Source organism: Podarcis tiliguerta (assembly GCF_965153285.1).
Source record: "Podarcis tiliguerta genome assembly, chromosome: 13".
Classification (NCBI taxonomy): domain Eukaryota; kingdom Metazoa; phylum Chordata; class Lepidosauria; order Squamata; family Lacertidae; genus Podarcis; species Podarcis tiliguerta.
The window spans coordinates 49,129,473-49,157,217 of NC_139546.1; the positions used below are offsets into that span (position 1 = coordinate 49,129,473).

At 47.5% G+C, this 27,745-nt stretch overlaps 1 protein-coding gene across 1 annotated transcript; it reads right to left on the bottom strand.

Annotated features, from left to right (window-relative positions):
* Window positions 1–27,548, bottom strand: LOC310662929 (hydroperoxide isomerase ALOXE3-like). The gene is made up of 14 exons (XM_083410316.1): window positions 27,177–27,548; window positions 19,141–19,345; window positions 18,314–18,395; window positions 15,685–15,807; window positions 13,679–13,782; window positions 11,059–11,231; window positions 9,658–9,801; window positions 7,920–8,123; window positions 5,841–5,927; window positions 5,561–5,730; window positions 4,357–4,478; window positions 2,882–2,982; window positions 1,483–1,653; window positions 1–270 (listed from the first exon to the last, which is right to left on the bottom strand). The coding sequence occupies exons 1-14, from the start codon at window positions 27,321–27,323 to the stop codon at window positions 79–81; spliced, it is 2,025 nt and encodes a 674-aa protein (XP_083266442.1). The 5' UTR covers window positions 27,324–27,548; the 3' UTR covers window positions 1–78.
* Between the last annotated feature and the right edge of the window lie 197 nt (window positions 27,549–27,745).

Consider the following 27,745-nt stretch of genomic DNA (forward strand, 5'->3'; position numbering starts at 1 on the left):
GCACCACTGTATAGGCAAATGTAATACGGTAACAAATATCGGAAGAGCGGCGTGAGATGGATTCACCACCCGCAGGGCTTATATAGCGACGCTGTTCTCGATCTCAGGCGGGTACAGGTACTCATAGCCCGAAGGGATCAGTTTGGAGACAGACTCGTTCCTTTCCTCGATTTCCTGGGAGATCCTGCGTAGGTCCTGCTGAAAGGCCTCAATGAGACCCTTTGGGGCATCCTCCGTGAAATGCTCCTCAGGGTATTTCCCCAAGCGTATCTGTCAAAAAGAGGGAAAGTATCCGGCTAAGCAAGAAGAGCAGATACGATGGCATTCCAGGGTGGGGTTGCCAGGTCAGGATCATCCCATACCCTGAAGATTTGAAGGCCCCTGGCGATGTCACAGGGCAGGCCCTGGAGATGGAGGTTAATTGGGAGAGGGGAGAAGACGAGAGCAGAAACCACCCCCGCCCTTGAAACCGGTTCCTGCCAGGCTGTAGCTTGCAAACCGCATGCACGGTCTTCGTAATATTTTCACTGTTATTATTAAAGGCACTCTTCATCTTTTAACCACAGAACTATAGGGTTGGAAGTCACCCGAGGGTCATCTTGTTGAATGGTCTCTTTAAATGTGAAGGTTCATTATTGTTCCACAAGATGTGTATTCCTTTAAGGGCCAGAGCAAATAATATGACCTAGTTTTACAGCTATGACTCAGTATAGCAGGTGCTGTTAAGTTGTGTTAATTAAGCTGTGTCAGCAATTGGGTATAGTATATAAAGAGCAGCACCTAGCTCTCCCAGTGCCCTGGGGGTTGGGTTGGGGGATGGGTTATGCTTCTTGATATATTATAATTAATGTAAAAGGAGTTTTTGTTATTAGAATCATAGAATCATAGAGTTGGAAGAGACCACAAGGGCCATCGAGTCCAACCCCCTGCCAAGCAGGAAACACCATCAGAGCACTCCTGACATATGGTTGTCAAGCCTCTGCTTAAAGACCTCCAAAGAAGGAGACTCCACCACACTCCTTGGCAGCAAATTCCACTGTCAAACAGCTCTTACTGTCAGGAAGTTCTTCCTAATGTTGAGGTGGAATCTTCTTTCTTGTAGTTTGGATCCATTGCTCCGTGTCCGCTTCTCTGGAGCAGCAGAAAACAACCTTTCTCCCTCCTCTATGTGACATCCTTTTCTATATTTGAACATGGCTATCATATCACCCCTTAACCTCCTCTTCTCCAGGCTAAACATGCCCAGCTCCCTTAGCCGTTCCTCATAAGGCATCGTTTCCAGGCCTTTGTCCATTTTGGTTGCCCTCCTCTGGACACGTTCAAAACCTAGCTAAAGTTCTTTTGTGTTCCTTGTAATGCGTGGTCTCCCCAGCAATATTTCTGCAGCACAACTAATCTGCAAATAGCCAACACAACTATCCCAACCCCTGGAAATGCAGGAATCTCAGCTCTAGCATCCATGGCAGACGGCCATCCACTCACCATATCTGGAGATTTGGAACTAAGCAACCACAGCGTGCTCAGGATGGTGCAGGTGGTGTTGATGGCCGGGATGGTGTCTAGGTAGCCCTCCAAGTTTGCCGCCCCCTTGGTCTGGGGCGGCGGCTTCCTCATGGACGGGGGGAAGTTGGGCATCCACGCCCCTAAATCAAACTGCGAATAAAAGCAACCGCCCCCCAAGGATTAAGAATGCAAAGAGGTGGGCTACGCAATCGAGAGGCATACAAATTTGTGAAATAAAGATAAATACAGGTGAGACTTCGAAAATTAGCGGACCAACGCCAGCTGATGACATGGCTCCCCAAATCAACACAGACTGTGGAAACTTCACATTGGGCTTCAAGCATCTGGCCTTGTGTGCCTCCCCGTTCTTCCTCCAGACTCTGGGTCCTTGGTTTCCAAATGAGATGCAAAAGCTGCTCTCGTCAGAAAAGAGATTTGGGGAGCCATGTCATCAGCTGGTGTTGGTCCACTGTGCTCCGTTAAGTCCAGGGTCAACGCAGCCGTCCACCAGGAGATTTTGGAGCACTTCATGCTTCCTTCCGCAAACGAGCTTTATGGGGATGCTGACTTCATTTTCCAGCAGGACTTTGTCACCTGCCCACACTGCCCAAAGTACCAAAACCTGGTTCAATGCCCATAGGATTACTGTGCTTGATTGGCCAGCAAACCCGCCTGACCTGAACCCCATAGAGAATCTGTGGGGCATTGCCAAGAGAAAGATGAGAGACATGAAACCGAGCAATGCAGAAGAGCTGAAGGCTGCTATTGAAGCTTCCTGGTCTTCCATAACACCTCAGCAGTGCCACAGGCTGGTAGCATCCATGCCACGCCGCATTGAGGCAGTAATTGATGCAAAAGGGGCCCAGACCAAGTACTGAGTACATATGCATGCTTCTACTTCTCAGAGGTCCAATATTGCTCTATTTGCAGCCCTCGTTTTGCTGATTTCATGTAATATTCTAATTTTCTGAGATCGTTAATTTGGGGTTTTCATCAGCTGTATGCCATGATCATCACAATTATACTAAATAAAGGCTTGACATATCTCGCTTTGCATGTCATGAGTCTATCTCATATATTAGTTTCACCTTTTAAGTTGAATTACTGAAGTAAATGAACTTTTCCACGATATTCTAATATTCTAATTTTCACCATAAAAGTAAACTGGTTCAACAGTCATTTTAGCTCCCCAGAGAACCATTAGAGCTTTCTTCAGGGTGGGGCATCATGGGATCTTTTCCCAGGATTCATTGGGGCAAGCCATGACAGTTAAAACTATTATATAAAACCCAATATAGGTTTGTAGCCAGGCCTGCTTAGTCTGCCTCGCAATGTCTACCTGCCTGGAGGTGAATATGAGGGCGCACCCCTCTCCTACCTGCCCACTGTTGACGGCAGAGTGCTGGGCCGAGCTGGTATAAATCGCCATCGTGAAGAACTTCTTGACCTCCTTCACAGTTTTGAATGCGGAAGGGATGCCTGCGAAGAGGGAGAGGAAAGCTAAATCCACAACAGTTATTAATCAGGAGCGAGTCCTTTCAATAAGGAGGGGTGCAATGTATGGGCAGGTACACGCATTGTGTTGCCATATGCAAATCTCGTTAGATTTCTTTCGAAAACTATGTAGTCCTCATGATGCTGAAGATCAGCTTTAAAATAGTGAGTATCTATTAATGGTTCCATACCGTCCGACATTTCAAGGATAAATTACAGGACACAATTTTCCAGGGCACCATCTACCCGTTTTTTCTCGCAAGGGAATGGCGGCCATTTTGAACTTTGCAATCTTGCATGATTTCATGCCACCCCCCAAAAAAAACCCAGCGCTTTCCCCAGGCATGGCACCCAAAAATGCATGTTTTGGGGTGCTGCACAAGATTGCAGCCCTCAAAAACGCTTTTTGGGGGGGTCGCAGTACAGAAACATGCGAAATCATGGTATCCAAAATGGTCACCATTCTCTCATGAGAAATAACAGAGGGTTGTGGGTTTCCTGGGACACTTGCAGGGTATGTGGTGCTGGCCCTTTCAGGACCTTTGAAACTTCCAAGAGTCAATTGGCAGATATTTTCACTTTCCATTTTATGGAGACTATTCACCTGTTTGACCTATTGACCATATACCTCAGTCCCATGTGACTTAGAGTTCATTGAACAGCGAAGAATGGCAGATGAACCTGATGGACTACATGGAAATGGCGGAAATGACTGGCAGAATCCGAGACCAGGGAGAAGAGTCGGTGGAAGAAGATTGGAAAAAATTTAAAGTATATTTACAGAAATACTGCAAAATTAATAAATGTTAGAAGAATGCTGGAATGATGTTACATGGTTTTAGCAGAAATGTTATAAAGAATTAAGTAAAAACTGATTGTTAATGGGCTAAAGTGGAAAATTTAAAGTTAGATTGTGTTACACAAATTATAGAACAAAAAAAAAAAGATTGAGAAAGATGGAAAGGATTTGCTGAAATAGCTAAATTGAACTAGAATACAAAAAAAGGGAGGCGTGAGGAGGTAGATGAAACAGGTAAATGAAAGGCAAAGAAATGGAAATTGGATGTGTTTTTTTAAATGTTTTTGTTTTTCTTGTTTTGATGTATTGTTTTTTTGTTTTTTATCTTTGATGTATTGTTTGTTAAATTCTTTATTGTTTTCTCTTTTTTTTCTTTTTGTAACTGTTAAATTTCTAATAAATATTATTATAAAAAAGAATAGAGTTCATTGAACAGCATTAAGGTACACTGAGGAGGATGGCATGCATGGTTACTTTTATAACCATTGGTGGACTCTTAACCCCCTCCCTCTGTTCATTGCTATTGGATATCCCTTAATTTTATGAGGGCTGGGCAATACCAGAGGACTCTTGTTGCAGGAAGCCTTTTGTGAAGACGTCGTGTATCCAGGACTGCAGCTCAAAATCATCCTGCACAGAGCGGTCGTCTTTGTAATACAAGTCGACAATGCCAGAGACAAATCTACGGGAAAGAGTCAAATAAAGGGGAAATAAGAGAATGCTCAGCTTGCAGAATTGAGACCTCCTCAGGGACCACTTGGTCCTCCACCCACAGAAGAAGGAGATTGTGGGATGCTATGTCTCCTCCACATCCAGCATAATAATAATAATAATAATAATAGGGCTGTAAAATAGAAATAGAGGAGGGAACTGAATCAAGGGGTTATAGCCCTTCTGAGCTACAACTACAGATCCAAAATTCCCTTTATTTTGTCAATGGAGATGTTATGTACTGAGTTGAATAGGATCCAAACTGCAGCAGTCTGATTGGTCCTAGAACAATAGGATCCAGAATGCAGCAGTCTGATTGGTCCTAGAACAATAGGATCCAAAATGCAGCAGTCTGATTGGTCCTAGAACAATGCAGCAGTATAATTGGTCGGCTGGAGCCACCCAATCCAGCTCCAGATAGAAGTGAATCCACAACCTGATTGGCCTACAGGAGAATTCCGGAATTAGCCAATCACGTGCAGCCCATTGTGTAAATAATGTATATAAAGCAGATACTTTGAGGGGACTTCCATTCCCTCCTCGCCACTATGAGCTGAATAAAGAGCATGAAATCCACTCTCGACTCTGAGTATATTTCAGGAATTAGTTGTTGTTGATGATTTATTTATACGCTACCCAGCCACTCTGGGCAGCTTCCAACAGAATATATTAACAACAACAAAACATCAAACATTAAAAGCTTCCCCAAATAGGGCTGCCTTCAGATGTCTTCTAAAAGTCAGAGAGTTGTTTATTTCCTTGACATCTGACGGGAGGGCGTTCCACAGGGCGGGCACCACCACCGAGAAGGCCCTCTGCCTGGTTCCCTGAAACCTTGCTTCTCGCAGGGAGGGAACTACCAGAAGGCCCTCAGCGCTGGACCTCAGTGTCCGGGCAGAAAGATGTTCCACCACCTGAGTTGGCGCCCCCCAACCCCCCCCCCTTTGTATTCCTGCACACGGATGCAAACACACACACCCCACATCCACATCCTTGAATTTTGCTCCAGGCAAAATGGAGACCGGCACAGTCCCACCCACGCCCTTCCCTGACCTCTCCACAGCTGCCCAGATCTTCAGGCCGTCCTCCTTGTAGTAATAATTGGGCAACGAGGACACCCCCCGAGCTTCCAGGTCTTCTGAGAGGCAGAGGGAGGAGTAGGTCATGGTCTTCAAGTCCCTTTGCAGCAGCTCAACCAAGCCCTGGAGTCCGACGCCAGTTGCCTGGAGACATGGGGTGGGGGAAAGGGAGTCACAACCTGGAAGGAGAAGGTCTAGGAGCAGCAAAACCTGATTCTTCTCAGGCCGGGTAGCGAGATCCCAGGGTAGCTTACCTTGTCGAAGACGCCATCCTTTGAAATGAGGCGCTCCCGGGCCAAGGCGTTGATGTGGAGGGTGTAGCGGGTGTGGGGGATCAGGAGCTGTAAAAGAAGGGAGAGGACGGCTTTGTTAATGGTCTAGGTAAAGGGACCCCTGACTATTAGGTCCAGTCGTGACCGACTCTGGGGTTGTGGCGCTCATCTCACTTTATTGGCCGAGGGAGCTGGCGTACAGATTCTGGGTCATAATAATAATAATAATAAATTTTATTTATATCCCGCCCTCCCCAGCCGAAGCCGGGCTCAGGGCGGCTAACAACAATAAAACAGTACAAAAGTACAGCACAAACAACACTCTAAAATCATTCATTATAAAATTAATTAATTCAAGCCACTGGCAACCATTGGGCCAGAGCTCCGCGAAGATTGCCGAGGGAGGGAGTCAGGCCGTGCCCTAGCCAAAGGCCTGGTGGAACAGTTCTGTCTTGCAGGCCCTGCGGAAAGATGTCAAGTCCCGCAGGGCCCTGGTCTCTTGTGACAGAGTGTTCCACCAGATCGGAGCCACGGCCGAAAAAGCCCTGGCTCTAGTTGAGGCCAGCCTAACTTCTCTGTGGCCTGGGACCTTCAAGATGTTTTTATTTGAAGACCGTAAGTTTCTCTGTGGGGCATACCAGGAGAGGCGGTCCCGTAGGTACGAGGGTCCTAGGCCGTATAGGGCTTTGAAGGCTAAAACCAGCACCTTCAACCTGATCCTGTACTCCACCGGGAGGCATGCATGTGGCCAGCATGACTAAGCAGCTTCTGACGAACCAGAGCAGCACATGGAAATGCCATTTACCTTCCCGCTGGAGTGGTACCTATTTATCTACTTGCACTTTGATGTGCTTTCGAACTGCTAGGTTGGCAGGAGCAGGGACCGAGCAACGGGAGCTCACCCCGTCGCGGGGATTCGAAGCGCCGACCTTCTGATCGGCAAGTCCTAGGCTCTGTGGTTTAACCCACAGCGCTACCCGGGTCCCTCCTTTGTTAATGGCTTAATGTACATCAAAATGGGAAGTGAGTCTATAATGTGCCAGTATTGTATGCTGTGAAGCGCGGCTGGAAATTTTGAAGTACCGACCAGAGAAGATTGCCAGACCAAGCTGACGGAATGGCAAGATTGACGGGAAAGATCAGAAACCAGGAAGACCAAATATTTGTGAAAGACTGGGATAACTTTTAAACGTACAGTCATACCTCATGTTACGTTTGCTTCAGGTTGAGCGTTTTCAGGATGCATCCCACGGCAACCCGGAAGTACCAGAAAGGGTTACTTCCGGGTTTTTTCACTTGCGCATGCGCAGACGTTCAAAATGATGTCACACGCATGCGCAGAAGCGGTAAATTGTGACCCGCACACTCGCAGACACACAGACGCTGGTTGCGTTCCTTTCAGGTTGCGAACGGGCCTCCAGAACGGATCCCACTTGCAACCAGAGGTACCACTGTATTTGAGAGACCACAGTAAACAGTTGAAATCATTGGCAGAAATACAATGACACTAGTAAAGTAACATGAACTCTGGATACTAGGGATATATAATAGATGTTGTTTAGTCATTTAGTCGTGTCTGACTCTTCGTGACCCCCTGGACCAGAGCACGCCAGGCACTCCTGTCTTCTACTGCCTCCCACAGTTTGGTCAAAATATAATTGACTTTGGTTGGCCCTCACAGCCCTTCACTTCATCAAATCTGGCCCCCTTTGAAAAAAGTTTGTACACCCCTGTCTTAGAGTATTCAGATGAAACTTTAACACATGATAAAAGCCTGTGGTGTCATCAGGACGAGTTATTTGTTGTTTACTGTTTGTTTGTTTTTTGTTTACTGTTGTAATAATTGTTTTCTCAAAATTTATCTTCTGTACCATGAAAATAAATAAAAGCATTATTTTTAAAAAAAAAGATCTGTGAGCATCCATCTTGGGTGCCGTACTCTCTTTGTTCTAAGCTACTGAAGAGAATGGATGTGCTTCCTTTCTGTCTCCAGTGCAGTCTTTTAGGTAGGTCCGGTCCCAAGTTCCACCAGGCTCAAGGACACAGAATTGGCAGCCTCACCTTATAGAGCGGGTGGCACATGGGGAGGTGGCGCAGGGTGGCGATGGTGAACACCTCCGCCAGCAGGTGGGTCCGGAGCAGGTGGGTGAGGACTTGGTGCACCTGGAAGTCAGCGTTTCGCACCCAGGTCTTGGCCAGGATCCAGTCCCATTCGGGGTCACTCGGCAGGAAGATGGGAGCCTTTGGGCCAGGGGTCTGGCTGAGCTGTGGGGGCGGCAGAATACAACATTGGCTCCATTAATTCCTACTCTCTGTTTCCTATTTCTTGGACAGTCTCTGTTAGGTTGTGGGTGAACATATCAGACGACACAGCGATTCTTCAAACAGCTCTTGTTTATTCAGAGGCCAGAACAGAACTGTGCTGAAGGGCTCAGTCAGCCTGCTTATATAGAGCTCCAGTACAACGTTACTGTAGCAACTTTCTAAAACTATCCAATCACTGAACGTCACTTTCGATCCTTCATTTGCATAACTATCTACAGTATCCCCCTGCTGGCCCAGGGTGAGAACTTCAGTACATAACAGTCTCTTATCTGTAAGAGGACCTATACCATGACTGCAGAAGTTCCTCAGGAGTCTTTGGTGAGATTCTTTATCAAAAGCTTTTTGATAAATTTAGTTACAATAAACTGTAAGTTCTCTGCCCTGCTTATCAGGCTCTGGGATGCTGTCACGAGATCGGGAGAGCATCCCAGAATCCAGTAAGCAAGGCAGAGAAATTGACAGCTCTTTCCATGCCAGGAAAACAAAGCACAAAATGAGCGCCACAGCTCTTTGCGTTGCATGCCATTAATTTGTAGGATTTCAAACGGCCATCTTTCAATCATATAAGTGCCGCCAGCAGCAGCTCAGCAATAACTCACACAATGTCGGTGAAATTAACTCTTCATTCAAAGAAGCAAACAGCTCAGAAGGCCAGGCCTAGTGAGCACAGCAATTATTCCTGGTAGATCTAGCCCAGGCATCCCCAACCTGCGGCCCTCCAGATGTTTTGGCCTACAACTCCCATGATCCCTAGCTAACAGGACCAGTGGTCAGGGATGATGGGAATATAAGTCCAAAACATCTGGAGGGCTGAAGGTTGGCGATACTTGATCTGGCCCAATGAGCTTCCCGGGCCTTCCCACAGCTCCCTAAGTCTCCTCTTCCCCCAGGACCTTCCTAAGCAATCTGAGACTCCTTCGTCTTGTCTCTCTTTGCTCCGCCTTTTTCATTCCTCCCCATGTTCTGGGAGACCAGGCAGGGAAGGGAGCTGGTCGCAGCGGGAGGGGAAGGCCCCCTAGATTCTTCACCATCCTGACTCATTTCTGTTTCCTGGCCCCCTTTCTCTCCTGGCGCCGAGTCTGAACTGCTCTCTGCCTCAGCCTCTTCCTACTCACTAAACCCTGTTGTCTCTTCAGCTTCCAACACCTTCTCCTCCTAGTCTGCTCCCTCTTCTGCCTCGGACCACTCATTGTCGTCCCATCACCACTCCCCAGGCACTGAGACTTCTTCCCTCAGGGGCTCCCCGGCTGGTGCCTCCCACCTTGTTACCCAGTCAGTCCATGACAGTAAGGTTGAAATCATGCAAGTCGACTCTGCGCAATTGACTGCATTAACCGATTTGAAGTACGAAGTTGCAGAGTACTGCAGAGAACCACCAGAGGTCGCCTTTGGTCCATGATGAAGGCACAGCCTCCCTTCCCCACTGCTATCTCCCAAAGCATCTTCTGAGCCCCCAGCCGCCCCAACCTGTTACCTGGATGGCGAGGGGCATAAGCTGCTCTTGGGCTGTGAGATGCAGCAAGCACAGGGGGGCTGCTAGGTATTGCTGGCGGTTGTTATTGATTCCTGCAGAGAGCCCCTCCAGGATGTGGTAGTCAGCAATGAAGATGGACCCCTTCTGTTTGGGAGAAGAACACAAGCCTCATTCAAAGCTTCATCTGGTACACAGGATGAGACCCTCCCTGCCCGCAGACTGTCTCGCCAGAGTGGTGCATGCTCTGGTTATCTCCCGCTTGGACTGCTGTAATGCGCTCTACGTGGGGCTACCTTTGAAGGTGACCCGGAAACTGCAACTAATCCAGAATGCGGCAGCTAGACTAGTGACTGGGAGCGGCCGCCGGGACCATATAACACCGGTCCTGAAAAACCTGTATGTTTCCGAGTATAATTAAAAGTGTTGGTGCTGACCTTGAAAGCCCTAAACGGCCTCAGCCCAGTTTTCCCAGCCAATCTGGGCAGCTCCCAACACAATTAATTATAATAGTAATAAAAAAGCAATAAAACATCAAACATTAAAAGCTTCCCTAAGCAGGGCTGCCTTCAGATGTCTTCTAAATGCCAGCTAATTGTTTATTTCCTTGACATCTGGTGGGAGGGCGTTCCACAGGGTAGGCGCCACCACCGAGAAGGCCCTCTGCCAGGACCACATAACACAGATCCTGAAAGACCTACGTTGGCTCCCAGTACATTTCCGGGCACAATTCAAAGTGTCAGTGCTGACATTTAAAGCCCTAAACGGCGTCGGCCAAGTATACCTGAAGGAGAATCTCCACCCCCATTGTTCAGCCCAGACACTGAGGGCCTTCTGGCGGTTCCCTGCCTGCGAGAAGTGAGGTAACAGGGAACCAGGCAGAGGGCCTTCTCGGTAGTGGCACCCGTCCTGTAGAACGCCCTCCCGTCAGATGTCAAGGAAATAAACAACTATCTGACTTTCAGAAGATACCTGAAGGCAGCCCTGTTTGGAGAAGTTTTGAATGTTTGACATTTTATCATGTTTTTAATATTCTGTTGGGAGCCGCCCAGAGTGGCTGGAGAAACCCAGCCAGATGGGCAGAGTATTAATAATGTTGTTGTTTAGTCCTTTAGTCGTGTCCGACTCTTTGTGGCCCCCTGGACCAGAGCACGCCAGGCACTCCTGTCTTCCACTGCCTCCCGCAGTTGGTCAAACTCATGCTGTAGCTTCGAGAACACTGTCCAACCATCTCGTCCTCTGTCGTCCCCTTCTCCTTGGGCCCTCCATCTTTCCCAACAAATAACAACAACAACAACAACAATATCAGCAGCAGCATCAAGGAGAGGTGTGCTGCTTGTGTGCCTCTTCTAGTGCAACAGCGTTTCCCCATCAGCCGAGCCTCAGAGCGCTTTCCCTCCTCACCTCCAGCTCCTTCTGCAGTGTGGTGGAGGACCCAAGGGATTTGGCCACCATGTCCTGAGTCACAGGGAAGTTGGATGGAATCTCTGTGCATCTTTGGATCATTCTCGGGTTCAGGCCGTTCAGAAACTGGTACCCAAAGAACGCGTCGTCTTTCCAGTGCTTCACGACGTATCCTAGGAACAGAGGGAGCTGCCTTAGACCGTGGAGCCAAAACAAGCGAGAGCCTCAAAACACAAGAGCATCAAATCAGGGCTGAAGCGTGTTGAGATTCCCCTGCATGGGGAGCATCTGATATGGGAAGGGTCTCAGTTCCTCTTTTTCTGAACCCAGATAGCTTAGTCTACCTTTTACGTGGGTCTGCCTCCAGGAGCCACGAAACGAATGCAAAATTGGGTGACACCTGGCTTGAGAGCAGTACATGTGAAAAGGATATAGGAGTCTTGGCTGACCACAAACTTGACATGAGCCAACAGTGTGACGCGGCAGCTAAAAAAGCCAATGCAATTCTGGGCTGCATCAATAGGAGTATAGCATCTAGATCAAGGGAAGTCATAGTGCCACTGTATTCTGCTCTGGTCAGACCTCACCTGGAGTACTGTGTCCAGTTCTGGGCACCACAGTTCAAGAAGGACCCTGACAAACTGGAACGTGTCCAGAGGAGGGCAACCAAAATGGTCAAAGGCCTGGAAACGATGCCTTATGAGGAACGGCTAAGGGAGCTGGGCATGTTTAGCCTGGAGAAGAGGAGGTTAAGGGGGGATATGATAGCCATGTTCAAATATATAAAAGGATGTCACCTAGAGGAGGGAGAAAGGTTGTTTTCTGCTGCTCCAGAGAAGCAGACACGGAGCAATGGATGCAAACTACAAGAAAGAAGATTCCACCTAAACATTAGGAAGAACTTCCTGACAGTAAGAGCTGTTTGACAGTGGAATTTGCTGCCAAGGAATGTGGTGGAGTCTCCATCTTTGGAGGTCTTTAAACAGAGGCTTGACAACCATATGTCAGGAGTGCTCTGATGGTGTTTCCTGCTTGGCAGGGGGTTGGACTCGATGGCCCTTGTGGTCTCTTCCAACTCTATGATTCTATGATTCTATGAAAATTAATAGAAGAGTCCGATCTCCTGGTCAGTTACCGATCAATTTTATTTTATTTTTTAAAGGTGCATTCAGGTGGGTTTTTTTGTTAGGGGTTTTTTTTAGGGGGAAGGGGGCTGTACAGTTTTCCTTTCAGTGTCAGGCAGTGTGGTGTAGTGGTTAGAGCCACGCCCATCTTCCCTGATCACTGGCAATGCTGGCTAGGAATGATGGGAGTTGCAGTCCAACAACATAAACGGTTGAGAAAGGCCAGGTTAGAGTGTCTGACTAGGACTCGGGAGATCAGGGTTCGAATCCTCACTCAGGCCTGTAGCCTCAGGCCAGTCACTGCCTCACATTGCAACCTACATCAAAGGGTTGTTGGGGGATTAAATGAGGAGTGGAAAAACTATATAAGCCACCTTTCAGTCCATGGAGAAAAGGGAGGGATATAAATGCAACCAACCAATCAATTTCTTGTTCTCTTTTGCTGTCTACTAACCTGCCCCATTAGTAGGGACACGGATGGCGCTGTGAGTTAAACCACAGAGCCTAGGACTTGCTGATCAGAACGTCGGCGGTTCAAATCCCCGCGACGGGGTGAGCTCCTGTTGCTCAGTCCCTGCTCCTGCCAACCTAGCAGTTCGAAAGCACATCAAAGTGCAAGTAGATAAATAGGTACCGCTCCAGCAGGAAGGTAAACGGCATTTCCGTGCGCTGCTCTGGTTCGCCAGAAGTGGCTTAGTCATGCTGGCCACATGACCCAGAAGCTGTATGCCGGCTCCCTCGGCCAATAAAGCGAGATGAGTGCCGCAACCCCAGAGTCGTCCGTGACTGGACCTAATGGTCAGGGGTCCCTTAACTTTACCCTTAACCTGCCCCGTATCGCCCAGCTGAAAGCCTCAAAGACTGGCCTGCTGCGTTGGATTGGTAATTATGACATTCAGTGATCTCATTTGCTCAAGAACTTATAACTGTTTTGCAACTGGAGTGGGTTAGGAGGCGATTATGCAATTTTCCCAGCCTGATTGCTTTGTCGATGCCAGTTATTACTTCATACCATTAATTAGTTGCAAACTGTCTCAAATTGCTTTAAGTTGCTTCAAATTTCATTACAGGTACATTGCTTCATTATTTTACGGACTTTGCTTTATAGCCAACAAATTCCACAAGCTTTCCTGACGCCATTAAGCTTTGGACGCCCACGAACCGAGCTACTCCCTGTTCCGCTGCTGAGCAAATTAAAAGCTTGACTGAAGGATCCCGTGAGTGTCAGCACGTTGCCAGGATTTGACGCTAACCTCAAATGGATCTCCACATGAGCCAAAGAAGGTTCAGGCACGTTAAATCAGTGGCAACCACTTTGGGGGCTTCACAGGTCCCATTCACAGTAGGATCCATTGTGTTACTAAATCAGGAAAGAGCTGAGGACCCAGATTTCTGGAAACCAACCGCCATCTCTAGGTAGCTGGAAACGAAATTCACACTATGGGGGTCTATCAGAGGCTGCTTGCAGTGAGTTTTGAAGAGGGCTACCATCTTACTGGACAAATCCGTCTCGGTGAACAAGAAGACTTTGTTGATATCTTCCAGCTTCTCCCAGGACTCTTGGCTAGTGGAGTACCCTCTCAGCTTGAGCTCTACCTGCCTGAAGAAGGGAACAAAGTGGGGATGAACGTCAAGGGCCGAGGATGAAATGTGCTCTTCCTTGTCCTTTAAAGGTGCCCCATGAACAGGAAACAGCCCCACCCCAACCCTCCACTAATCTATTACAGTGGTTCTCAAACTCAATCCGTTCCAGAAGTCCATTCCAAAACCAAAGCCTTCCAAAACCAAGGCGTGCTTTCCCATAGAAAGCAATGCAAAACAGATTACAGTGGACGCTCAGGTTGCGAACGTGATCCGTGTGGGAGGCATGTTCTCAACCCGCAGCGCTGCGTCTGCGCACATGCAGGTTGAGATCTGGCGCATCTGCGCATGCACAAAGTGCAATTTAGCGCTTCTGCACATGCGCAACTGCCAAAACCCAGAAGTAACCCATTCCGGTACTTCCAGGTTTCGGAGTGTCCGTAACCCGAAAAAACGCAACCTGAAGTGTCTGTAACCCGAGGTATGACTGTAATTTGTCCCAGACTTTTAAAAACAACCCCCAAAACAGCAATTCGACTGAATTTAACTATCTAACGAGACCACTGATCCATAAAATGAAAGCAATAAACAGTACTGCATTCACACAATCAATCAGTCAGTAGCTGAACTGGGTTCCACACAGTCGCACACCAAAAGAAAAAAGAGCCACAAAAAATGCAAAATGAATAGCAAAAACAGACAGACCTCAGCGTAACACTCAAAACAGAAGTGTGGCACTCAAATCAGACTCATAACACTCAAAACGGAGTATGTTCGGCTTCCAAAAAATGTTTGCAAACCAGAGCACTTACTTCCGTGTTTGCAGTGTTTGGGTTCTAAGTTGTTTGAGAACCAAGGCGCTTGAGAACCAAGGTACCACTGTACTTACTGAAAGCATTTGCACACTGCAATATCAATACTATTTGGGCAGCTTCCAAAGCTAAAATACAACAGCGAATCAACCATCAATAGAAGTCAAGGCAAGAATTTCAGCAGCGGCCAGTAAAACAGTGTAATACAATACAGAGAGCATCACTAATGCAAGAAGCCATCATCTCCACCCCATGACATTCTCATGGAGGAAAGACATGGTGGACGAGCAATCTCACATGCTCTTTCTGAGGTGGCCTGCTTGTCTTCCTTTTGGTGCCACACAAAGACAGCTTTTTGCTGGATAGCTCCGTCGGTTAGAGTATGGTGCCGATAATACCAAGGTCGCAGGTTTGATACCCATATGGGGCAGCTACATATTCCTGCATTGCAGGGGGTTCGAGTAGATGATCTTTGGGGTCCCTTCCAACTCTACAATTCTATTTTCCTTGGGATTTGGGCAGCGCAAATGATATGACACTGAAATGTTCCATCTGCTATCAATATGTGTACATAATTTCATTATTATATTATTATTGCTTTACTTTGGTTGTCAGTCACTTTGGGACTTTTTTTTATATGTCCTGCGTGGCAGATTTCTGAGGGGATATACTGAGACCTTTCCTAGGCATTTTAGGAGGTGCGAATGGCCAGAGCAACGCTGACTAGCGTTATTCCTCCTTCCAGAATTCTCCTTCCCCTTGTCTGCTTGTTATGTTTTCAGTGGTCTGTGTTTGCCTGAGCTTGAGTCTGGACTAAGGATTCTGAGGCCCTGTGTTCTGATTCGACACATGTTGTCCAATCGCAGAACATTTCAGGATTTGGGCCTCTGCCATTGGCCCTGAAACTCTGATTCATGATTCGCAGCTTGGAAGTTTAGACAGCCAATCACGTTGGGAGTGGGAGTGGCCCAGGCCTTCAGAAGTGTATATAAGCAGTTCCTTTGCCCCTGTTGTCCAGTTCTGTTAGTTCAGTAAAGGTTCTTGCTGTTATCACTGTGTCTTGCCTCGTGGAAACCCACCTACATTGCGGCTTCTTTCCCCAAACTTACTGGGCTTTGGAGCGATTGGCAAAATCCGCCGCTTTGATGAAAGAAAACCTGATGTTTGTGTCTAGTTCCTGGGAGGATGCAACGTCCAGATGGAAAGGGACGCCCTCAGCAAACTTCTTCCACCTGTGCAGAAGGAAAATTGCAAAATTAATGAATGTTAGAAGAATGCTGGAATGAAGTTATATGGTTTTAGCAGAAATGTTTATAAAGAATTAAGCAAAAACTGATTGTTAATGGGCCAAAGTGGAAAATTTAAGGTTAGATTGTGTTAAGATAAATTATAGAACAAAAAATTGAGAAAGATGGAAAGGATTTGCTGAAATAGCTAATTGAACTAGAATACAAAAAAGGGAGGTGTGAGGAGGTCGATGAAACTAGTAAATGAAAGGTAAAGATATGGAAATATTGGATATGTTTTTAAATGTTTTGTTTTTCTTGTTGTTTTGCTGTATTGTTTTTTTTTTTGTTTTTACTTTCGATGTATTGTAATGTATTGTTTTGTTCTGTTAAACTTTTTATTGTTTCTTTCTTCTTTTTTCTGTAACTATTAAACCTTTAATAAATATTATTTTTAAAAAAAACAGAAGGAAATCGGTATCACAATGTCATGGACTGGTTGCATAATATTCAATAAAGACACAAGACGTAACCGGCTGTACATCTGCAAAAAAAAAATCTTACTATTCATTGTATTAAATTATAGAATTCAACAGAAGTAGCTCATAAAGTCCAATGAAAAAAGTAGAAGATCCAGTGAATCAGTTCATTTTCTAATCAGTTTATGCATAAGGTCCATATATGTGAAAGTGTTTATTCCACCCGTCTGTTCTTAGAGTCCAACAATCCACATGAAAGGTTGTTACAGTTCCGCAGAATCCTTTCGCAGAGTCTAAAACAAGGATTTCCGGAATATTAGCCTTGTTTCGCCATCATGGGCTTCATCAGTAGGTCAAACTCATATATGATATCACAGGACAGTGGATCTTATAGCATAGTAGTAGCTGCTGCCACCAAGAGAAGAAGGCTCAGAGCCCAAAGACTGGTGTTGGGAAGAAGAGATATCGGAAGTTGAAGAGGCAACAGGGCTTAGTGAGCGGGGAGAGTCTGTGTCAGATGGGAGTCCAGAATCAGAGGTAGAAGCTGAAGAAGGAGAGGTGGGAGGTTGAAAGGCAGAGGTGAGTCAGGCTGGTGAAGAAGGCAGGGGGCCTCTCCCTCCTGCTGTGACCAGCTCCCCTCCCCACTGGCCCCCCAGGACCAGGAAAGGTATGAAGTGGGAAGACAAAAGACGGGCATGCCGGCATAGTCTGTGATTGCTCAGGAAGGACCTGGTGGAGGAGGAGACTTAGGCAGCTGTGGGAAGACGGGCACCTTTACAACTGCCTCATTGGGGCAAGACCTACTGAAAAGAGTTGCTGTGCTCATTAGGCCTGGCACTCCTGAGCAGACCTAGCTTCTCCCAAAGAAGAGTTAACTTCACTTACTCCTTGTGATTTATTGCTGGCTGGCTCCTAACACATAAGTGGAACCAGCAACAAAATGTTGCAGTGCGGGGGCGGGGGGGGAGCGCTTGCTCATCCACACCTTCCTGCAGGAAACGCCATTCTATTCATCATCATCATCATCATACCCCACCCATCTGGCTGGGTTTCCCCACCAGCCGCTCTGGGCAGCTCCCAACAGAATATTAAAAACACGATAAAACACCAAACATTCAAAACTTCCCTAAACAGGGCTGCGTTCAGATGTCTTCTGAATGTCAGGTAGTTGTTTATTTCCTTGACATCTGGTGGGAGGGCGTTCCACAGGACGGGCGCCACCACCGAGAAGGCCCTCTGCCTGCTTCCCTGTAACCTCGCTTTTCACAGGAAGGGGTCCACCAGAAGGCCCTCGGAGCTGGACCTCAGTGTCCAGGCTGAATGATGAGGGAGGAGACGCCCCTTCATCTATACTGGGCCAAATGGGTTTCCCCCCCATGGTTTCCGATCCTGCTCCCCAACAGTCAGCCGGCATTCTGCGTCCACTCAGCACAGGGGTTTCCTGCACACTTAGGCTTCCTCCCCTGAACGATTCGTTGCATCCCTACAAACCTTGTGGTTCCCCCAAAATGTGCCTAAGCAACCACACTTGCACTCTGAACATTGGACATGGAAGGAAAGAGGGCTAGATAGTAGCGTAGCATGGGGGGTGCAGGGGGGGCCAGCCGCACCGGGCGCAACATCTGGGGGGGGGGCGCGCTCGCACTCGCAGCTCTCTGCCCCTACCTGGCTCACTCACTCTCTCTCACTGCAGTGCTGTCTGTGCGAATCCGATCCGAGCCGCCGGGTCGCCGCCCACTGTGGAGGGGAGGGTGCCAGGCGTGCGGTGCGGAGAGAGAGCGAGGGACTATCTGGGGGAGGGACAGTGCAGCGGGGGGGGCGCAAATTACTTGCCTTGCCCCGGGTTAGGGGGCGCAAATTACTTGCCTTGCCCCGGGTGCTGACAACCCACGCTACGCCACTGGGGCTAGAAGCACAAACAGACACACACACACCCCTGAGAGCTGGAGGCAGAACCCAGGAATCCATTGCACAGACACACAAACACACACACACAGGTTGCATGACTAGAAGTTTACAGCAGCCACACTCACTCGTAGCAAGATTGTCTTTGCTGAAGCTGCTCCTTCCGGTGGTCCTTGAGTAACTGAAGAGTATCCATAGCTGGTGTCTTCGCTGGAGGGACAGAGAGAGAAAGAGAGAGCTGGGTTTTATTATGTCAGCCTGCTTCATTCGGTTCAGATCTGGTACAGAGGTCGCTTGGTTCTCAAACAACTTGGAACCCAAACACTGCAAACCCGGAAGTAAGTGCTCTGGTTTGCAAACTTTTTCCGGAAGCCGGACGTGCTCCGTTTTGAATGCCACGCTTCTATTTGGAGTGTTACGCCAAGGTCTGTCTGTTTTTGCTATTTATTTTGGGTTTCTGCGGCTCTTTTTTGTTTTGTTTGTGTGACTGTGCGGAACCCAGTTCAGCTACTGGTTGGTTGGTTGGTTGATTGATTGATTGATTGATTGATTGCGTGACTGCAGTACATTGCTTATTGCTTTCATTTTATGGATCAATGGTCTCATTAGATAGTAAAATTCATGTTTAAATTGCTGTTTTTCAAAGTCTGGAACAGATCAATCCGTTTTGCATTAGTGTCTATGGGAAAGCGCGCCTTGGTTTTGGAACGCTTTGGTTTTGGAACCGACTTCTGGAACGGATTAAGTTTGGGAACCAAGGTACCACTGTAGTTTATATTTTCTTATGAACAGTAAATACCATTGATCACCATGTTTGGGGGGGGGTGGCATGCTGTCCAAACAATCAACAGGCTAAAAGATGATTTTGCAGAGTAGGGACCTTCTCTCTCTCTCTCTCTCTCTCTCTCTCTCTCTCTCTCTCTCTCTTTCTCTCTCTCCAAGCAAGTCTACTTACCCGATCCCTCCCTCAGCTCCAGGGTATCAGAGCCCGCAATCCACTGATAGCATGGAAATCTGAAGACTTCTCCTTTGGGGGACGTCACGGTGACAAAACTACAGTACCAGCTAGTGGACAGCAGATTAGATACAACTTCTTTGTGGAGACGGAGAAGCACGATTTCCCCCAGCTCCTGCTCACAGGTGACTTCGTAGTCCCTCACCTGCAATGGAAAAGTTGGGAGATCCAGAGCCAGCCTTAGAAAGCAGGAAGGGATGATAAAGAGACAGATTTCAACTCCAGGTGAAAAACCTCACCTTTAACTTAGCCTGTAGGCTCTATGGGAATTATCAAAGTCCTCAGCCATCCTTGGCGCTGCAGCCCTCAAAAGAACCCCATCCTCACTCAGGCAGCTAGCTGCTTGTTGGACTAATCTACTGTTATTGATGGATGCAACAAATAGAATTTACTTGCTTCAACACCTCCTGCCCCAAATAGAAGCAGAAAGGGTGTTAGTATCCCCACCCCACCCCTGTGATGGGTGAATCATTAGAAGATGGGCCAGAACTCTGTCTGCAAAGATAGCAGTTTCTAGAAAGAAATGGGGAATAATAATAATAATAATAATAATAATAATAATAATAATAATAATAATAATAATTTATTTGTACCTGTTATGTACTGAGTTGACTAGGATCCAAACTGCAGCAGTCTGATTGGTCCTAGAACAATAGGATTCAGAATGCAGCAGTCTGATTGGTCCTAAAACAATGCAGCAGTATGATTGGTTGGCAGGAACCACCCAATCATGCTCCAGATATAAGTGAATCCACAACCTGATTGGTTTACAGTAGAAATCTAGAATTAGCCAATCATGTGCAGCCCATTGTGTAAATAATGTATATAAAGCAGATACCTTGAGGGGACATTCATTCATTCCTCCTCACCACTATGAGCTGAATAAAGAGCATGAAATCACTTTGCGACTCTGAGTATATTTCAGTACCCTGCCCATCTGGCTGGGTTTCCCCAGCCACTCTGGGCGGCTCCCAACAAAGATTAAAAATACATTAAAATGTCACACATTAAAAACTTCCCTGAACAGGGCTGCCTTCAGATGTCTTCTAAATGTCAGGTAGTTGTTTATCTCTTTCACATCTGATGGGAGGGCGTTCCACAGGGCGGGTGCCACCACCGAGAAGGCCCTCTGCCTGGTTCCCTGTAGCTTTGCTTTTTGCAGTGAGGGAACTGCCAGAAGGCCCTCAGCACTGGATCTCAGTGTCCAGGCTGAACGATGGGGGTGGAGACGCTCCTTCAGGTATACAGGACCGAGGCCGTTTAGGGCTTTAAAGGTCAGCACCAACACTTTGAATTGTGCTCAGAAACATACTGAGGAAGCGAGCTTATCTTGAGAAGGGAACTTATCTCGAAACTTGCTTGGAAATCAATTTCCCCCAGGAGAGGAACTGGTGGGATGGGATTCTTGCGATTTGCTTGCTTGCTTGCAAAATTGTATCTTGTCATATATTCTGCTGATAGTTGTTTGTCTCACACTATAAAAACCCTGCTCTGATCTAGGTACGACGCTCAGCTTTTGGGAGCTATCCCATTGCAGCCAGCTGCGCAGATAATAGTAGTAGTAGTAATAATAATAATAATAATAATAATAATAATAATAATAATTTATTATTTGTACCCCGCCCATCTGGCTGGGTTTCCCCAGCCACTCTGGGCGGCTTCCAACAAAGATGAAAAATACACAAAAATGTCACATATTAAAAACGTCCCTGAACAGATTACTAAACCAAAGGCTTTTCCTCAGAGAACCCAGTGTCTTGTCTTATTGACTGAGAATCCTGCAACATTATAAGAAAATTTGGGGGTCCAACTCCCCGTCAAGGGACCCAATATCCCAGAATCTTACTGATGTAGAACAGAATGCCCCTATTTTCATCAGAGAAATGTTGGAGGGTATGCAATTGGTGTGGATGAGACCAATTCATTCATTCATTGCATTTATGTAATGCCCCTCATCCAGAGATCACAGGGCCCTCATTCCCCCCCCCAAGCTGCTCACGGGGGTGTACACAGGTCACCCCATCTCATTTAATCCCCACTACAACCCTGAAAGGTTGGGTTAGACTGAGAGAGGCACTGACTGGCCCCCAAGGTCACCCAGTGAGTTTCGGGACCAAGTAGGGATTCGAACCCTGGTCTCCCCCAGGTTCTAGTCCAGCACTCTAACCATTGCACCACACTGAATTGACTACGCTGAGTCAGACCATTGGTCCGTCTAGAGCCATACAATCCATCACTGGGGAAGCTCGAGAGTCTCATTCCCTTCCGGGGGGCCACATGTGGATGGTGGGTGGTCAGAGGCAAAGGTGTTGTTGTTTAGTCGTATAGTCATGTCCGACTCTTCGGGACCCCCTGGACCAGAGCACGCCAGGCACTCCTGTCTTCCACTGCCTCCCGCAGTTTGGTCAAACTCATGCTGGTAGCTTCAAGAATACTGTCCCACCATCTCATCCTCCGTCGTCCCCTTCTCCTTGTGCCCTCCATCTTTCCCAACATCAGGGTCTTTTCCAGGGAGTCTTCTCTTCTCATGAGGTGGCCAAAGTATTGGAGCCTCAGCTTCAGGATCTGTCCTTCCAGTGAGCACTCAAGGCTGATTTCCTTCAGAATGGAGAGGTTTGATCTTCTTGCAGTCCATGGGACTCTCCAGAGTCTCCTCCAGCACCAGAATTCAAAAGCGTCAATTCTTCGGCGATCAGCCTTCTTTATGGTCCAGCTCTCACTTCCATACATCACTACTGGGAAAACCATGGCTTTAACTATACGGGCCTTTGTTGGCAAGGCAAAGGTAGGGCAGAGCAATTAATCTTAATTTCACCTTTGTACAGTAGATCAATTCCTACACACACTTGCACATTCCTCTGCCCTCCACCTGGGCAAAGGAGAGGGATTATCAAAATTCCAGGATGTTTTCCACCATTGTGAAGTCACATGGGGAGGGGTACATCCTGTGAAGACTCTCCAGGACCAGATAGAGTGGACCGAAAGACTGCATTTTGGCCCCAGGGCTGTGTTTCCCAGTGGCGTAGTGTGGGGGGTGCAGGGGGGGCCGGCCGCACCGGGCGCAACATCTGGGGGGGGGGGTGCGCTCGCACTCGCAGCTCTCTGCCCCTACCTGGCTCACTCACTCTCTCTCACTGCAGTGCTGGCTGTGCGAATCCGATCCAAGCCGCCGGGGAGCCGCCCACTGTGGGGGGGGGGGTGCCAGGCGTGCGGTGCAGAGAGAGAGCGAGGGACTATCTGGGGGAGGGACAGTGCAGCGGGGGGCGCAAATTACTTGCCTTGCCCCGGGTGCTGACAACCCACGCTACGCCACTGGTGTTTCCCCACTCCTCATCCACCCTGATTGCATACCCTTCATTCATAAACAAATGAAACATAAATGCAATGAATAAAAATATTGCATTCCTTTGCTGGACTTGGTTTTCTTCAGAACAAGACCATTACAAAAGCCGCTTGCAACAGAGTGCAGCTTAAGTTAAGCAAGAAAATGTAAGTTTCACAGCCTAGTTCTTCCGGATATTCTCCGGTTACGGGAACCAGGGGTTTGCCAACAGCAAAGAAGGAAGGAAGGAAGAAGCCACGATACTCAATTCTGTGGGAAAGAGGAAACATCCACCTGATTTCCCTATAGAAGGGCAATCCGTTGCAGGATACAGAGTGGGAAACAGGCGGTGGGGGAAGGGTTAAGCACCAGCTCAACTTCCCCTGCCCTTCAATAGCCCATTATCGCTCTTGCACTCAGAAGTGCAGCCTGGATTTTGTCAGAATGTGGGGTGGGGGGGGTTGTTTTTTGAAAAAGATTTTTATTGATTTTCACATTTTAACAGTAATACCGTAACATAGCCACCATTATATCATTTGCTCTCAGTAGCACCTTAGAGACCAACTAAGTTTGTTCTTGGTATGAGCTTTTGTGTGCATGCACACTTCTTCAGATACACTGAAACAGAAGTCACCAGACCCTTATATATAGTGTGAAAGGGAGGGGTATTACTCAGAAGGGTGGTGGGAAAGGGTGATTGGCTGACAGGTGTTGACTGTAAGTAGATAAATAGGTACCACTCTGGCGGGAAGGTAAACAGCGTTTCTGTGCGCTGCTCTGGTTCGCCAGAAGCGGCTTAGTCATGCTGGCCACATGACCCGGAAGCTGGACGCTGGCTCCCTCGGCCAATAAAGCGAGATGAGTGCCGCAACCCCAGAGTCGGCCACGACTGGACCTAATGGTCAGGGGTCACTTTACCTTTACCTTTAAGCCATTCTGGAAGCCCTTTTGGATACAAATACTCTTAAGGAAATAATAAATTTGCCTTTGAGCCAATGATTTCTTGCTGCCGGTCGGAGTCCTCGTAAGCCATCCTGGCAATGGGTGGAGTTTGGCCTGGTCCAGAAAAGAAGGTATTTTGGCAGCTCGGGATAACTTCACACCGATTAGCTAATGCCCTCTCGACCACGTCAGTCCTTAGAAACGGCCCTGTTACAGGTGTCTTCAGAGTGACGACCAGAGCACCAGCTGCTCACCAAAGCCGCCAGCCCCTAGCTACTCAGCCCCCCACTGCTGTGGGAGTCATGGGCGGCTCTACGAATGAATGGCCGCGTCGGAATTTACCTCAGCACGGCACAGGGACTGACCAATCAGTCCCCGCACCGCTGAAAAGCCATGTCGGAGATGCTTGCTGCGCCATGTATAGGTAAATGCCAACGTGGCCTTTCGGTCTTGGACCCCTGACAGGGGTTTTCAAAGGGCCATGTGGGCCAGATTCATGACCCTTTCGGGCCGCATTTGGCCCCCGGGCCATAGTTTGCCGACCCCTGGTTTTTGCCATAGTATGGTAACCTTTACATAGCTTCTGTATTTGTTGCTGGTGGCAGCAGGGAGATGATGGAGGGAAGCATAGTGGTGGTATTTAGCCCCCATGTTCAAGCATTTATGCACTAGTATGTCCTTTAGAAGCAAATTGCATCCTTTTCATGCCTTCCTGAAGGAGCATCTCCACCTCCATCGTTTTACCCGGACACTGAGGTCCAGCTCCGAGGGCCTTCTGGCAGATCCCTCACTGCGAGAAGTCAAGTTACAGGGAACCAGGCAGAGGGCCTTCTCGGTAGTGGCTCCCACCCTGTGGAACACCTTCCCACCAGATGTCAAAGAGAAAAACAACTAGCAGAATTTTAGAATACATCAGAAGGCAGCCCTGTTTAGGGAAGCTTTTAATGTTTAATAGTTATTGTATTTTAGTGTTCTGTTGGAAGCCACCCAGAGTGGCTGGGGAAACCCAGCCAGATGGGCGGGGTATAAATAAATTATTATTATTATTATTATTATTATTATTATTATTATTATTATTATTATTATTATTATTCCTGCCAAAGATATCTAGTGTTATGTATTGAAGTTCTCACCTTGGGACATTCCTTGGGTGCCGGCCATGGTAGTGGGAGTCACAGGGGCCTGTTTGTACCGGTTGGCACTCGAGAATGGACGCTTGTGGCGCCAGCACATAGACCAGCTAAGGCGCAGGGTTGGGGATTTGGACACTACCGCTGTGCCCCCAACTGTGGCCCCAGCTCTGGAGCAGTCGCTAATGGAAGGCGAGGCTCCACCTACATCTTCCTCACAAACTGAGGGCATGGAGCCGAGCCAAGCCATTTCGGTGGGTCTGCCTGGCTCTCCAGAGACTCAGATCGCTGCCGTGCCTGACCGCCCACCGTCCACCAGTTCCTTCGACAGCAGCGGAGCCAGGGAACTTGGGCTCAACACCACGTTTGGTCACACCACAGTCGCAGGCAGTATCGGGCGGCCACCGGGACTCTGGTACTGGCCCTCAGCGGTTTGGCAGGGTTTCCAAGCACCCAGCATATTTAAAAGACTATGTTCACTGGTCAAACTGCACATGTAAAGCTGTATGGTGAATAGGGTCAATTAATATGCTTATGTGCCTTACTGACACCAATAAGGGTATTGCTGTATGTAATGGAACCACTATGATTGTAACTGATGCCTTATCTTGGTGGGGAGGGGTGTTATGTATTGAAGGTCTCACCCTGGCCACCAAGAGTATCATGTACAGTGGTACCTCGGGATGCAAATGGGATCTGTTCCAGAGCCCCGTTCACATCCCGAAGCGAACGTAGAATCATAGAATCATAGAATTATAGAGCTGGAAGAGACCACAAGGGCCATCAAGTCCAACCCCCTGCCAAGCAGGAAACACCATCAGAGCACTCCTGACATATGGTTGTCAAGCCTCTGCTTAAAGACTTCCAAAGAAGGAGACTCCACCACACTCCTTGGCAGCAAATTCCACTGTCAAACAGCTCTTACTGTAAAGAGGTTTCTGTTTGAAATGCAGTAAATTTGCAATATTCAATCCTTCTAGCAGTTCCGAAGGTGTTTTTCAAATGCCTTCTTTATTATTTTGAATAAATAAATATTAATAAATAGCTCCATCCAATGGCGTTTCTTCTCCTTGCCCATTTGATATCAGATCAAAAGCAAACTGCATCTCCATTTCCCAGTGAGTTTTATTTGATAAATATAAATCATCTTTGCATTTAACGTACAGTCGCTGGGGAGACTTAACAGGCGGGTCACATTCTGCCCGGGGCTGGAGACGCTTCACTCCTGGATCTCCATCCCCTTCTGCCTTGGCTACCTCGTTGCTCTCGTGGGCAACTGCACCGTCCTCTTCATCATCAAAACATTCCACCTGAGGTATGACTGTGTATAGTTTTCACTCAGGTTCACGTCAGTTAATTTAGGCGGGAAACCCTGGGTTGTTGTTGTTACAATGTTGACAGCCGGCTGCCTATAAAAGCAGGCCGGCTGAGCTGTTTGCTGTTCAGTTCCGTTCCAGCTTACTTATAAAGAACTACCGTATTTTTTGCTCTATAAGACTCACCTTTTCTCTCCTAAAAAGTAAGGGGAAATATGTGTGCGTCTTACGGAGCGAATGCAGGCTGCACAGCTATCCCAGAAGCCAGAACAGCAAGAGGGATTGCTGCTTTCACTGCGCAGCGATCCCTCTTGCTGTTCTGGCTTCTGAGATTCAGAATATTTTTTTTCTTGTTTTCCTCCTCCCAAAACTAGATGTGTCTTGTGGTCTGGTGCGTCTTATAGAGTGAAAAATACGGTACTTGGAGAAATCTCTGTGTCGTCTGCTATGTCCACCCACTATTTAATAGCTAGGAAGCCCCTGGGGTTGATAATGAGCTCTGGGGCCCCATATGCATGTGTTATGCATTGATATTAATTGGAATCTGTATAATTGGCAAAACTCTGGTAATATTGGGTCAATATCGGAAAATTAATAAAGAAAATGTTTTAAAAAGAAATTACATGGGTGGAGCCTTGAGATTTCCATTCTTCTCCTGACCTAATTTTAAAGTCATCAAGTTTCAGACAGAGTTAAACTTGCTTGGGGGGAAGTGGAGAAGACCACACAAAATTAATAGGGCCAAGATGTCTCGTATTATTTTGAATTAATATTCTATTAAATCATCATTAGACATTTTTATATTGATGGGTTTTTATTCAAAACTCAGTGCAAATAGAACACACTGTTTAAATGCCACTGGAAGACTTGTGACACAGTATTGGGAAGGGGGGGAAAGCTATGGCCAGAGGCGTAGAAATAAACACACCTTAACTATTTATGAGCAAGTTTTAACATGGAATGAATGAGCAGGCGAAAGCGAAGGCTGATTTCAGGCACGTATCAAACCAGCAAAGCAGACACACAAACACAATTGCTCCTCAGGAGAAAATGCAACAACAGGTTTTTCATTTTCCTAGTAGCAGAAAAGCATACTTAACGTTTTACTTCTTAAATATTATTTTTTTGCTCCTTGGGGAAGATTTGACTCCACTTTTTGGTTACCTAGCTCATCGGAGGGAAATGTAAGATATGCCCTTTTTAACAAGATTAATGCTCTGCTGCCCACCCCCCACCCCACATCCCACCCCGTTCAGAACCACTCACCGCTCCTCTGTAGAAATCTGGGCCCCAGTTGTCCAGCACAGTTTTGGGGCTCACGCCACGGGTGCCCACCAAGGTGGCAAAAACAGAGTCAATGGTGCCAGCGCGGAGCTGCTTCCCAGTCACCACCTGCACGTTGTATGTGGCCATGCTGGAGGCTCAGGTAACGTGGAGTGGGCTAGCTGGCTTGCACGACCCCTTGGGAGCGGGATGTTCAGGACGTCCCAGGCACTCTCCTCTCTACCTCCTCTCTCAATAATGGGTCGTGCGAAGAAGCCAACCTTTTCAGCAAAAAGGAACAGCCCCACCCCCTTCCTACAGCAGAGCTCCACCCCTGGTGCCCAGGTGTCAGAAGAAGATAGCGAACATCAACCCACCCATGCCTGGAGAGGCCAAATTCTTTGTGCAAGAGAGATAGAGAGAGAATGAATAGGTGCTTAAGGAAGACTTGAGGAAAGAGGAGGAAAAGAAAAGAACCAAGTGGGCAGAGATTAAAGAAACAAAGTGCGGTTTGATTTCATCACTTTTGGCAACAGTAAAACGAACGATTCATCTGCTGCTTCGCAGTATAG